General features: G+C 35.0%; 1 protein-coding gene across 1 annotated transcript in view; it reads left to right on the top strand.

Moving 5' to 3' along the window:
• LOC108914255 (receptor-type tyrosine-protein phosphatase N2) overlaps positions 1 to 14,839 on the top strand; it is a 33,764-nt gene that overhangs the window by 16,553 nt on the left and 2,372 nt on the right. The window contains exons 3-12 of the mRNA XM_018720031.1: positions 2,832 to 2,882; positions 4,426 to 4,486; positions 8,290 to 8,421; positions 9,610 to 9,845; positions 12,154 to 12,966; positions 13,150 to 13,305; positions 13,461 to 13,698; positions 13,750 to 13,829; positions 13,893 to 13,960; positions 14,428 to 14,791. Coding sequence (XP_018575547.1) covers positions 2,832 to 2,882; positions 4,426 to 4,486; positions 8,290 to 8,421; positions 9,610 to 9,845; positions 12,154 to 12,966; positions 13,150 to 13,305; positions 13,461 to 13,698; positions 13,750 to 13,829; positions 13,893 to 13,960; positions 14,428 to 14,791 — 2,199 coding nt within the window. The remainder of the gene's footprint in view (positions 1 to 2,831; positions 2,883 to 4,425; positions 4,487 to 8,289; positions 8,422 to 9,609; positions 9,846 to 12,153; positions 12,967 to 13,149; positions 13,306 to 13,460; positions 13,699 to 13,749; positions 13,830 to 13,892; positions 13,961 to 14,427; positions 14,792 to 14,839) is intronic.

Genomic DNA, 14,839 nt, shown 5'->3' on the forward strand with positions numbered 1-14,839 from the left:
GGCTATGTTCCTAATTCTTGCACTCGACATAAAAATACGAGACCCTTTTTATTAATCCTAAAACGTAAAATTGTATGAATCAGTTTTTATTTTTATTTTACTAAACTAAAAATAAATGTCGAATAAAATTTAATAGCCAATTATTTTGTACGTGTTCCACACATAATTTCTTTGTAAAGTTCATACCTAAGGCACTTCAAGAATGCTGTAAATTTTAGCATCTCGAAAAACACACTTCAGATAACGTGATGTCAATTTAGGTTAGGCCAACTTCATATTTCATATACCTAACAAAATGCTTGTAAAAAGCATAACACGCTTTTCCGTTTCGGAACCCAATATAGCAGACTTTATCGAGGTGTTCCTTTTTAATATTCTACACATGTAGGGTTCTATACGCTTGGGCGTAAATTGAGTTGACCCAGTCAACTCAATTTTCGGATTATGAGGGGATATAAAGCTACGTGTACAAGAGCGCATAGTTTCATCTTATCCAACGAATACGCTTCAAATTTCCGTAAAGATTTAACTGCATTTCTCAAACTTTTATTTCTTTTAAATTAATATTTGGTTTAACGAATTTTATAGTAAAATAAACCCAGGAAAAATTCAAGTAAAATAATGCAAAACTGATTGGCAATACCAATTAATTACAGTTATATCAATTTGGATTCTGATGTAAAAGTGGGTATAACGACATAAAAAGGTATTTTTGTCTGAGTCTTTCGTATCCAATTAAAGCCTGTTGTTTTTTTGCGAACTTCAGATTTTACCAGTAAATTGCCTTTGCTTAAAGTATCTCTTTTTTTTTAACTTGTTAGAACATAACAGTTTTTCCCTAATAGAGGACCCACGACCAAGTGATTTATATCTTTGAATTCTATTTCTTTTCAAACTGCAATAGAAAATGTACGAATAATTAAAGTTTCCCTATTTAAAACATTTTTATAAACATCATTATTTATTTTTATTCACACTATGGCTAACGTACAAAGAGAAGTCATATTTCATCGCTGTTTGTCTCAAAAAAGTGAAAAATAAATTTTTCCCTCATTAAGTTTTTTCCTCTATAATTCATTATGCCAAGAAGACAGTCAATTTATCAAAGGACACATTTAAGCTTTCATTGGCTTTTTATCACTTACCACCACCAGACTCAGAGATAATTTAGCAAAAACTTGGCTATATTGCTCTTTATGTAAAAACTTTACGACTCTTTGAAGCAAGGACTTTACAAAATTGGTCGTAAATCTACCTTGACTAACTAGTGTATTCCCTTTAAAGTTTTTATCACAATAAAACAGTTTGACGACTAGATTAATAACCCAGCAGTTAAGTTTTTTGCGAATGAATTTCACTAAATAGGTACATAATATTAATAAAAGACTAATTGTACTCGACCGTCTTCAGAATCTTCCATTAATGAAACATTCATTTAAATGAAAAAAATGTACGTAGCTCAAGATTATCGGATATTGCATCCCCTAATTGTATACGTTCATTCATATGTTTAAAATCAATATTGTTAAGTACAAAATGTTAAGCGCACACTAAAAAATAATATTCTTTCAGCAAAGTTTAGTTAGATTTATTGGTTTTTTGCAAATGATAAAATTCAGATTATGTTTAGCTTACTTAAATAATATACAGGTTGTCCCTTTAATATTGCGAAAAAAAAGTTAAACGATAGGAGAACAAACGCAAATCTTTTTTTAACACTGTGTGGCAGGTACCGACTGATACTCCCACCATTTGTGATAAAACACGTACAGAAGTTCTTGGCGCATTTTCCATTATTTGTTGGACATTTTCTTTTAATTCTTCAGTCCGCTTTTTAGGTCGGCCGCTTCCTTCTTTATTTGTTACACTGCCCGTTTCACGAAAAACATCAACACAACGCTGAACTGCACTTTGAAAAATTTTTTACTCAACAACGCCGGGAAATTGATTTTGAAATTCTATGAAACATTCCTCAATAGAATACTTCCATATTCCATCAATCTCGCGTCCATTTCTAAAGTAGGACACTTTTTGTTCTTGAGAACTCGCTTTTTAAAACGAAAATATTCAAATTGATAGCGGCGATATAGCGCTTTGACAGATGACGTTTAAGTTTATTTGATATACGCTACGCCCTACGTCCAAATTTTCAGAACCAACTTGACCACGTTTTTATTTGAACGCTCGTTACAAATAGTTAATTTATTGTTACTGTGCACAAACTCATTAAATTACTGTGCAAATGCATTATTATACTTGCAATCGAAATTGTTTACTTTGCAAATATAATTAAAAGCATTTCGTTACAAGCCCCTTACGTCTCTTCTTATATTTCGCTGGAAATTTTAAACAAGCACAAATAAAACATGAATATTTTGTTGCGCTCATTAAAAAGTTTCCTCGTCCAAAGCTTTACTTTTTACAGGCATCGGTCGTCCTGTATTCGTAATTCTGAAAATTGAAAAATAAAACTTTACTTTATCTAGGCACTATAACCGTAAAGGTGGCCTTTATTAAATTACCCTTTGTCAGTCTTTTGCGTAGGAAGCTCGAGCCCTTTTATACCCTGGAAGCTTAGAAGCAAACGCGTAATGAAAACTAAATATAACATTGTCGTAATTCGAACTGTCCCATTGTTTGTTGATCTTAGCTAGTATCTCGCGTACACTTACGTCTAACGAATACTAGGACGGTCCTCCATGTCACCGAGTAGTTCTGTTGATGAAAATGATGTTTACGAAAGGTTATGCGCGAATACTTATCTACCTTTCCTTGACCATATATAAATTATGCGTATAACAGTAGTATACTAATAAATAATACTTTTTCAGGGTGTTTGTTCAGCGAAAGACTTTGCTTGGAAGAAGAGTGGTGCTATGACGGTAAGTTACGATTCTCTACACGACATTTATAAATTAAAATAATGTCGGTTATCGGAAAACTTTTAAAACTAGTCCACAATAAAAGATTGAACTAGTTTCATGGGGAATGATGTTAACGATTCTACAACCAGTTCACTATATCGACCGCTAGTATCCAGCTTACTGAAACATGAGTTTCAACTATTTTGTTTACGTAAACTAATTGAAGAGGGAAATACATATTCATGGAATCCTGTGGATCTCATAAAATAAATTCGAAACACGTTCAAATCGAACCAACTACAATGGAATGACGATAGTCCAAATAAAAAAGGGTATCTACATTTAACAGATGTTTGAATAATTTAAGTGAATAAAACCAACTACAAAACAACCATGATACAAAGTAAATACTTCTAATTAGTTAAGTTCTAGCATGGCTTGTTTCATTTCTTACAGGAATGTATCAATTATTATTATTATTAAGCTGTCAATCTACTACTCGTATTTCAGTTTTAATATATATTTCATTTAATATTTAAGGTTTTATTCATTTAAATTTACCAATTTTTTAGAAAAAGGTCAGTAAACTATATACTGGGTACTCTGTAGTATGTCCTGGGAAATAAAAAGGGTGCTTTTGCAGTTAACTGTAAGAAAAGAAAAGTTCCTATCAACATAAATCCTTAGCGAAGTAATTTTCGAGTTACAGGATACTCCAAGAACTGGAAAAGATTTATTGCAATTTCGTAGACTGTGGTAGTTCTCAGAAAACTACTTTCCCAAAATACGCTTTTCCGCACCAGATGCGTAAATCAGATCATTTCTCACAAAACTTAAAACACAACGAAAAAGCGACATAAAAGTGCCGCAAAGGCGTGCCTTACAAATCAGAAAGATGTTAGTTCGCGTCAAATTAATATAAGAGGAAATGGACAGCAAATATTTCGATATCCAAAACACTGTTACACAATATATTGTTCTAACGAACCTTCTTCATTAATTATAAGTATAAGAATTTTAAATTCACTATTTATTTGTTGTTACATCTTCTGTAATTTGCTCGAAAATGGAACTTTATGAATTTGCTTTCGAAACTTGAAAAAATAAGTTTACTACTATTTTTTCCTCAATATATACATTGTTATACACCCTTACCTATGCCTATGACGCAGAAATGCAACTACTATAGCGTACTAAATTTTAATAAAACATCTCTTCCGGTTCCTGTTTTATAGACAAAAATATTTTTTTTTCTAAAATGTAACACTGTAACTCAGAATTTAGGTCGTTTGGGTCACATATTTATAGGATTGATTTTTTTTTAGAATAAAATACGAATCACTCCCTAGGAAACCAAAATGGACGAGATTTGTAAAATTACATTAATTTTTATTCTATTTTCTCAATAGTCTTACACGTAATATACACTTCATTAGCTTTGATTGCATTATAGTCTTAGATATAGGGTCATCTATTATATTTTGATTCAAAATATAACAGATAAACCCATATGCAGAATTACATTACATTACGTATCAATAAAATATATTTTTCCTTGCAGATTTCGCTTTTGGACGTTGCCTCCGAACAATTGGCGACGTCGATGAAGATGATCTCTACAGGTTTGTGTTTCCTTCATTTATTTTTTTCCAAGGATTTTGTTAAATATCGCCTGGTGTCAAGGTGTCCCAACATTCCTTGTACAACTGTGATATAGTCTTTCCGAAGTCAGTTGAACATGCATAAAAACGCCTAGCAATAAAATTTTATGAGTTTTATAGGCGTCCCTAAAAAAGTTTTTTGCTAAAGGTAAAATATAATAATAATTGTATACGATGTGTAGAAAATTTGTATTATATTGGCCAAAATTGGCATTTGGCCAGCAACGTATTTTAATTATTTATGTCCTCAAACAATTTTATGATATTGATGGTAAATTTTGATTATGACCTATCAAAAAACATTTACAATTTCATTAAAATATATTGCTGCTCGGCATTGCTAAGCAATTTGTCAACAACTGAAATTTATGGCCGTTTGCCCAGTGCGGCTGTGTTCCACATTTAGTTCGACCAGACATTTATATGGGTACGGTTAAATAAATATGGGAACAAGTTTTTCAAATATTTCAATGCCGAGTTGCTGCGTATCGACAGAACCTGGTGCCTAGCTCTTTAGTCTGGAATTGAGATCGGAAAGACTATAGCTCTTCACAGTTTCCGGCTATTAAAATAAGTACCTTAAAATAATCTGCACCTAATTTTGCGAAGGGTCATGCTACAGCTTCTACTTTTTTTTGCCTTAAAGATGAAGGGTTTGTTAAAATTTTATAATTAATTGTAATAATATTGAGTTCATTAATTTTTTTAACGCATTTTCGATTCAAATTATTTCGTTTAATATGTTATAATGTGACATTTATATAGAAATATTAGTGTACTAAATTTTAATAAAATTAATAAAATAATAATATTTAATGTCACCAAGGCTGTGGGTTCGTGTACGAGGAATATTGGAACACTTTATATTTTCATGCTAAACTCGGTGGCGCCCGAGAAAATATCGCGCTGTTTTTACAAGCATTTAATTTTTAAATTAGCAGACGTCATGAAAGTTAGATTAACGTAATAATTTCTGCGAACAAAAGGAACGAAATACATGTTGCTCGAATTAGAAGGAAAATACGAAATTAAATTGCGAGCTGTTAATCATAGAAACTTCGAGCCTTTCAATGAAACATACCGCAAAATGAAGGATACAATTAAAATGCGAAATGGCGAATATAACTGGCAATTATGTGATAAAATTAATTTCGTCAGCTTGCCGGAGGGTTATCATTTCACAAGCCCAGGCCTCCTCTAAGAAAGATTTCGAATTTTCTGCGGTTGCTCTATAGAGCGCAATTTCCAAGAAAGAAATTACATTATCGCCTTAAGTTTTATTTCGGGACTTCGTTTGCAATTTCAATATGTTTTCTTTGAGCAAAAATTACGTTATCCTCGAGGGGTCCTTTGGCAAGGAAAATTATAAAAGACAGGGGTAAATAAACAATCATGGCTGACGACTAAAATCCCGCGTAGATTGATGAATGGGATTTATAATATGTGGGAGGAGACTGGCCCATTTCTCTTCTTTTATCCTCGGAGAAAAGATCGTAAAATAAATTAGTTCGGAAAACGAATAGCCTAAATCCGTAAAACGCGAATCCTAAATATAATAAGGGAAGGCTTTGAATCTAAGGCTGTTCTTGTTTAATAATTAATTTTCCCGCTGATTTTATACATTTATTTATTTATTTGCTTAATTATGTTTCGATTCGAGACTGACATATTTCGTTGGTATTAATTAAGTTTTCTAGTTTCCCATTGTCCATCCGTGACAACTGCTGTTCTTTTGGACCAAATTTTAATATCCCAGCGTGGTTGCAATGTGAACATCCTTCGGGACACGGGCTTCTGGATACTGCATCTGCCTTTCTATAAAGTCGTGCTGTTCTATGTTCAATGTTGAAGTCTTACTCTTGAAAAATTTGCAACCAACAAGCTATTTGATATCCTGGGTTCTTAAACTGGAATAACAATTTCAAGGAAGCATGATCTGTTCTCAAGGTGAAGTATTGTCCATAAAGGTGCTTAAGGAAATGTGTCATGGGTTTGATAACTTGTACTTGTCATAGTAGTTCTCTCTGGTTTTGAAAATGAAGCTATTATTGGCGATATTTTGCAGATAGAGTTGATCATTTTCAGTGAGTGAGGTGTAATGGTCTGGTAAGATCCTCAAACAAATCTCCTATAATAGGAGCAAATACCTAGGAAGCTCATTAACTGATGCTTATCCTTTGGAATAGGACAGTTTTGAACAGCTTTAGTTTTTTGTGGATCAGTCTTGACATTATTTGATGATTTTACACGACCCAAATGGGCGACTTTCCTTTAAAAGAGGTTGCACTTGTTGGGATTTAATTTCAGAGCTACAATCTCCTTGAGAATCTCGAAAGTGGCTGAAGTATTGAAAAGGTCAAACGGCATGACGTTGATGTGCCACAAACCTGTCCCAGTCGAGAAAACACGTCTTTTTTGTCATTTGGATCAACTTCCACTTGCCAGTAACCACTTTTGAGATCCAACATAGAGAAACATTTTGCATTTGCCAAGGTGGCCTCAGTACTATCAATTCTTCTCTGGTAGAACTCTTTCTTGGTACTAACACTATGGGTTATTCGAAGGTTCAATTGCACCTTGATGTTCCATGTTCTTCAGAAGGTTTTCCACTTCCTCTTGTTTTGTAGGAGCATGATCACCAATACTGATTTCGTGCTGGACTATACTAGTTCTTCGTCAGATGGGACAAATACATCCTTATATTTCATTAAAATATTCTTAAAATAACTTAGTTCTTGATTACTTCAGTTTCTTTTCCAATATTTTAAAATTGGTAGGAACATTTGGTTGAAGTCGTGTTCAAGATATCATTATACAGCCTGTCTCATCAGTTGATAAAACGTTGACCCAAAAACCTACATTTTTAGTTAATTTGATCAAAAACCATCCAAAAAAGTTTATTTTTACGGTAAAATATATCGGACTAAGAGCCTAGACCCTTTGAGCATGGCACCTATGTATGAAGTGTCAGTCACATTACTTGGAGATTGACATATTTCATCAAAGCGATTCCTCAAATTTGTATTCCTGAATTGTGCTCCACTCTATCGCAATAATTTTGTTTAATTGGGTTACACAAGCACTTTAAGGAACATCCTGTACATTATTCTTCTATTTTGACCTGATTAGTTTTACAATTTTTAATTATCTAACTATTAGATACTCTTCTTAAGATAAAAATTAACGACAATCATATTAGAGTCCTGGAATACTATTTATCAGACGTGAAAAACTAATTATCTCCAGCGGTTTAATGTCTAAGTCTTACGAAATTAGTACGACCATTCTGATTTTAATGACTACCCCTCTAACGCGTCATAAATGTTTGCTATCTCATTTAGGCAGACGATAAATTGCATTAAAATGTCTGAGCGGGTGCGTAGCGCAGCTGAGTCCGCAATAAATTGTTTCAAATTAGGATATTTCGATATTATCTACAAATTAGTAAATGAGCGAAAAAAAAAGAATAAAGTAAATATTATTATTTTATTTTCATTAACAATTTCTTCTCAATTTCTGCAACATTTTTAACAAACACCTTTTTTTCATCCGTACCTACCTCTTGTTAACCATAAATCTTAAATTTTGTAAACACCCAGTAAAATTTCATGGCCCTCACGTGGCATCTCGAGAATCGCAATAAAACACTTCACAACAGAGCTGAATTCTTACGCGCGGTATATTGAGATATTAAATAATATTTTACATGATACGTGCCTGCCTTCCTAGGACGATTTTCCTCACTCCTCTGTCTACTATTCCAGATACAATCTGGAAAGGGAAGGACTGCACGAGCTCAGCGCTGAACTTCGGAGACTTTTTGCCCTAGGATACCGATGGAGCCACGGCTACACACAATGCCGGCTCCAGGCTCTGCTCTATGCGTTCAAGCACGAGTAAGTACTCTTTTTTTAATAACGCTTACCCTCAAATATAATCTGCAATCTATTTAAATGGTCTCTTCACAAGGGAGATAACGAAAAAATGTTTTGACTGTTGTTTAAAGACCATCTGGTACATATTGCCTAGCTCTGTGGCCTTCAATTGAGATCAGAAAGACTATACCATAGTATGTAGTCTCGATCAAGCTATGACCTCACCATAACAAAAAATATTGGCCGATAAGAATAAAGTAATGTCAGCGATGGTCGTGGAGTAACATTTTCTTAAAAAAATTGTGAATATTGAAAAGTTTTTACAAGACTTGCAGTATCAGTAGACTAGTCGGTTTATTTTGAAAATGGCCGACAATTTTCTGATTAAATGTAAGAGTAAAAGTACGTAACATATTAAACTTATTGGAAAATGTTTCCCATAAAATATGTTTCAAATACAAAGTTACTTTTATATTCAAATTTTCATGACTTGTTGTCGATTCATTGCTTTGAAAACTGTTTAAATTATTTACTCGTAAAGGGTCCACACTAAAGTTAAAAATAAACGCTGCTACACTGTAACCAAACCAGAATCCTTCCTAAGGAATTAACTGAAATGAACTATGACATTTCAGCGATCCTACATTTCGCCTCGGCTCGTAAAAGGGTCGACATCAATCTACGTTCATGTCACTATGATTTACTCACGCAGTATCGCGGAGGAAGAATTGATCGTGGCTCATGTGCCAAGTTCCAGAACTTTTTACATTACTGCAAACCGAGGAAATCATTTTTCAGATTTCTTTCCTCGCTTCGAACAAAACGCCCTGCGAAGTATTTATCGATGTCTGGAGTTTTTCTCGACTCGGCAAAATTGTTTCGTCTGCGATGTTTTGAGGTACGAATCCGTGTTATACAGGGTGAAACTTAAATTATGAAATAAGGATTTTTTATTGAAATTGAAGTTTTTAGCATACAATAAACCTATGCGCGTCAAGTTACTTAACTGTGTATCTCAATTAATAACAGAGATAATGGAGTGAACCCTACAGGGTGTTTCAAATTTCCGGAGAAGGCTTATCCCTTCAAGCACTTGTGTATATACTGAAAACTGAAAAATTATCACGAGTTAAACTATAATTTGAGAAAAAGATCGACAAAACATTTTCTCTGTCCTAAAACGCATTATATCTGACCTTCTTTCCCAAGCATGACCTTCGAACCGGACGCCTGCTCCCACCTAGTTGATAACGACTTGGAAGGCGCCCTCAAAGCTCTGGAGGGTCAGGTCCAGTTGGATCCCCAGGAGGTGGCAATCATAAAGTACACCCCCAGCGTGGACGACCCCCATGCCGCCTATGCCGATGAAGTTTATTACCCACCTGTTAACAACAAGGCCCAGGAGACCATTAGGGAGAAGATTCTGGCCCCCAATGCGATAGACCGTGAGCATAAATAAACTAAGTATATGTGTTACTTGAGTTGAAGTTAAAAAAATTGACAATACAATTTCTTGGTTATATCAGTTTAAACTTTTCTCAGTGAATACCAAAATGTTTCAATATTTCGTGTACTTGGAGCTAGCTAATTCAACACTTATTGCAATAACTATACGCCTTTCCCATTTGTACGATTATGACACGCACTGACACGCCCCAGCTGGAAGCAGCGACACGACGGGTTTTAGAGAAGACAAACAGCGTAGCCTCAGTCGTCTCTCCTCTTGTACACGATAAATAAATGTAGATGTAAACACTTGCAATAATAAAAAGCTTCAAGTGCGCGCGCAGGTTTAATATATTATTGGAACTCTATGTGAAATGAATTGCACATTACAATTTCAATGCAAAAAATGGTGGTTTGATTTATTTATAAATTTACTGCTCATTTTTTTGACTAGAACATAATGTCCATTGACGGAAAAAATACGTATGTTTCAAAACAGGCAACAAAATAGATAAAAACTGAACCTAAAAACCGTGTTACATCATGAAACGTATTAGTTTCTTTTTTCGGAAGAAAAATGCACCCATTCAAGTAATACTTAAAATTATTCTTTAATTATACAGACATGATTTGAAGCGATATGTAAATTTTCGTTCGAGATCGAGGTAAATATATTAAATTACCACTCCGGGAATTGGAAACAGAGGCAATTATACTAATATGGACCAACAAACAAAATTAAGGGCGATCCTGATTTAATCGATACTGTAGACCAAAAGCGCCTACTCACCCCTGTCAGAGCTTAATTGATTTCAGGGTAAGGATGACCTTTCCAATCGCATTTGGTTAATTTCATTGGATACATGCTTTTTCCATAAATGTTTCAATTAATGCTGGAATAACAATCCAAATTATGAATGATATCGATTTGTATGTAGGTTGTTCAAAATTCAATTACACTTAATGTGTTCGCCCACCATATTTGGCCGTCAGATGCAAAGCGAAAGCGATATTGTCCTGGCAATAATGAATAATTATTATACAATTACTTTGCTGATTCTATAGAATTATATCAATTTAATAACAGCGACATCAATCCGTTAAACTGACGTATTACATTTTCGTCATATTTTTTATTTAAAATACTTACAGTATACAGAGCGTTTTCGATTCATTTCGATTTTTAAATAAAATCACTATAGGTAATAAAAGTTTTATAATAAGAAAGATATTTATATTTGAAGTTAATGAGATGATGATGATGATGATGATAATGATAGTCCACACAATTATTGGATACGAAAAAAGACGAATATTTAAAAAATTCTAAATTGTGAACTGTTGGTCATATATCGTGTATATGAACAATCTCAAAATGACACGAATCCGTAGATAACTTTTGAGAACTGAGTCGTTTCGAAAAAAGATTCGGATAGAAGTTTTAGGATATGAAGAAACCAATACGCTGGTGACCTTGGATTTATCTTGACCTTAAGCGTCAAGGTCAAACCAAGAAAGAGCGCTACATTTAACGTCCGAATATTGGAGTAGTTCTTTCTATTATGTCCTTGCAAATAATTTAGAGGTCAAACTCATGAATAACTGGACAAGATCGAATTATTGAAGGTCAAACTCAAAATTTTACTTAAAATTTTGACTTTCAAATGACCCGCAAGAAAAATCTTTTGTTCCCAGATTCCGACATAACATTTGGCATTATATCGGTTGCTGACATAAAAATTATGTATTCCATGAAGTTAACCTTAGTTTGACCTTGCAACTTGTGGTGAAGGTCAAATCCAAAGGTACCACCGAATTTGTCATTCAAAATCCTACAAATTTTTCTTGAAACAATTTCATCTACAATTGCATTTTTTCGATTTATTCAGAGAAAAATACAGGAACAACGTTCTAACCCCATATTCGGACGTAAAATTTGGTTCTGTATGAATTGGCATAAACATAGGGTGTTTCACTTGTGTTCCAATATTTTCATGTAGCACCTTGGTTTGACCTTGAAACCTCAAGACGACGTCAAATATGTCACTGGTTTATTGATATAAATCAATTACTATCTGAAACTTTTTTTGATAGGGCTCAATATAGGACAGGAAAAAATGTACCACATTTTGATATAAATAGGCAGCTATTAAAATGAAAACCGAACATTCAAAAGCACGCTGAAATGTTGCTATAAGCCAAAACAGTCTATTAAATAAATGAAACTTCAAAAATGTTCCTTCTATTAACTTGTCAGAGAATAATTTACCCGTCAAATAAAAACGTAACATCTCTTTCACCTTCCAGTTGATATGGAGGACCCTTACGCCGCCTATTCCGTCGTGAAAAGGGAATGGATTCCCCAGATGCACCACCGCTCCTCACCCCAATACCAAGACCAACCCAAAGACCCCGCGAATTTTCCTACAAACCGGGCAACGGATTCGTTAGAATTCCTGCAGCGATACGAACAAAACTACCCACAACCGAACAGAATAATCAACGACAGACCTACGCTTTTAGAGCAAAATGACTACTTGACTTTGGAAGACCTGACGGAAATGTATCCGGTAATCAAATTTCTCAACGACATGCACCTGACTCCCAGGGAAATCCAGAAATTCCTGAGCCCAGAAAACTACATGAAGCTGCGCGAACTGTTGGCCGAGTTCGATCGTAGGGCAGCTCGAGAGGACGACGTCCAGGATTTGCTGAGGCAGCAGCTGGAAGCTGATAGTGGATACGTGAACAGTTTGCCGCAGGAAAGGTTTACTTTGAACTACAACACCCCGGATAATTTTAGAGCTGGATGGGAGTCCAGAGATATTTTGCCTTACAAGGATTTGGAGGACATTCCTGAATCTAGAGTATACATCGATGAAGAGGAAGGCCAGGATGATGAGAATACTGAGTACGGGAGCGGCAATTCGCTAACACCGGACGAGGAAATCTTTAGAGAAAGGAAGACTAGTCGTAATTTCGAGGTACCGACGGAACGGGAAATTTTTAGGGAACTGGAAAGGGAAAATAATGATAGGGTGTTCTCGACTAGACCACGACCTGGGGTTTATACCGAGGGCGGGGTGGTTTGGAGTCCAACTGTAGACAGGAATTTCTTAGGTAGATATACACAATGTCCCTTCTACACTTCCACAGGTATTCTTTGATCAAGGTTAACACAAAAAGTTGAAATGGATTTAGGAGCCAATTCCGATTTCATACAAAGGTGTGATATTTCAAATTTCTGTGTTAATTTTGACAAATGAACACACAACAGTTGCAATACAATGCATTTAATTGCAGATGCAACCACAGAACATCAAAACCGCCTCATTTTAAAAGACAATCTTGACAAACTCTTGGAGAAGTACAATTTGGGGTTCAAGAGACCTGAAAGACTGGACGTTAAGAAACCCGGGCCTCCATTTGACGCACAAATAACAGAATCTGCTCAAAAGGGTAACTGTAACTTCTAGTTTAACCAATAATTTCTCTTAATAGTCTTACATGTAATATTTTTTTTATTAAACTTAGTTTAAGTTTTCGAATATAGCAATTTACATATAGCTTTCAATAATTTTACAATGTTATTCTAATAATTTCTGTCTTTATAGTGGAAAAACTCATGCACAAAATAGATGACGAAAATACTCTGCTTCCCTCGATGATGAAGAAAGAACCTCGCGGGGTTCATCCAGACCCTGAACACGATCCCCCAAAGCACGCCCCTGAAATGGACTACGTCTACGTTGAATTCAAGAACGACTTCAGGGACTGGAGCCACGGAATGAGCATCATAAGTAATATATCGAACTTACTGCACATTGAACCGTCAGCTTTTGTAGAGGGAGAGTAAGGAACAAGTCAGTTAAATTAGCATTGTTTCCAAATTTTCTATTTTAGAGCCAGTCCCAAGTGGATAATGTTTAGAGTTAAACAGAACAGTCGAGGGTTGAACGCAAGTGAGGTGGCTAAAAAAATCGGTGAGTTGCATATCAGTTTGAGTGGTTGCTATATCTGATTTTTTATATATATATATACTTTAGATGCTATAAAGGGGAAGCTGAAAGAAGTTGCTGGTGTTGAAGTCTATTCTGCTGGCATTGGGGACAGAGTAAGTAAACATTACTAACGCAACTTATCACTGTTTCATTTCAGTTATTTACAAAACGTTATTCATAACGGTAAATCCGTTGTTTTATATTTAACGTTAATATTTAGGGACCATAGTGAGGTGACACACCATCAACTGTATATTTTGTCGAATCACAAGAAGCACACTATCAAGAAGATCTAGCAAATTGTTTTGTAAAAGAAAATAAACACGCTTGGGCATTTATTCGAGAGGAAAGAAAAATGGTGCTAAAACAAAACTGTTAACTACTCCCGCCCATACATTGACTTTATTTAAAATTCACTAGATGGCGTGTCTACGACTTTTTCATTCGCCCGTAAGTGGGGGACAAATAATAGTTACACTGTAATAAATGCTGCCTCATCAACCACTCCTCATTCCTTCGCTTGCGATTTAATCTCCATCTTTCCCTCTGACTTTACAATTTTTTACGTTTCCGTTTTCAGTCAAGAATGCAGACCGTTTTAACCACTGCACTGAATAACGAGAACCAATTCTACATAGTCATATTTATGGTCTGCGGAGTCCTAGCGGCCATGATCATCGCGACCGCTCTCCTAATCCTCATCAGACGCCATATTAAGTTGAAGGAGAAGCTGCAAGGGTTAAATCGACCAGATACCGAAGCTAGCAAGGATTACCAAGACTTGTGCAGGTCGCGAATGGCGGCTAAAGGACAACCACCTGGTGAGACAGTTCATGGCAGAATCACGTCTTTGTCTAGAGAATCGGAACAAAGCCCATCCAGCCGCTCGAGCACATCTTCTTGGAGTGAGGAGCCAGCTTTGCATAATATGGACATTTCAACAGGTACAGTATACTACAATGTGGATAAGGAGTTATATTCTAAGCTTTATT

Source organism: Anoplophora glabripennis, unplaced genomic scaffold, assembly GCF_000390285.2.
Source record: "Anoplophora glabripennis isolate ALB-LARVAE unplaced genomic scaffold, Agla_2.0 scaffold16, whole genome shotgun sequence".
Classification (NCBI taxonomy): domain Eukaryota; kingdom Metazoa; phylum Arthropoda; class Insecta; order Coleoptera; family Cerambycidae; genus Anoplophora; species Anoplophora glabripennis.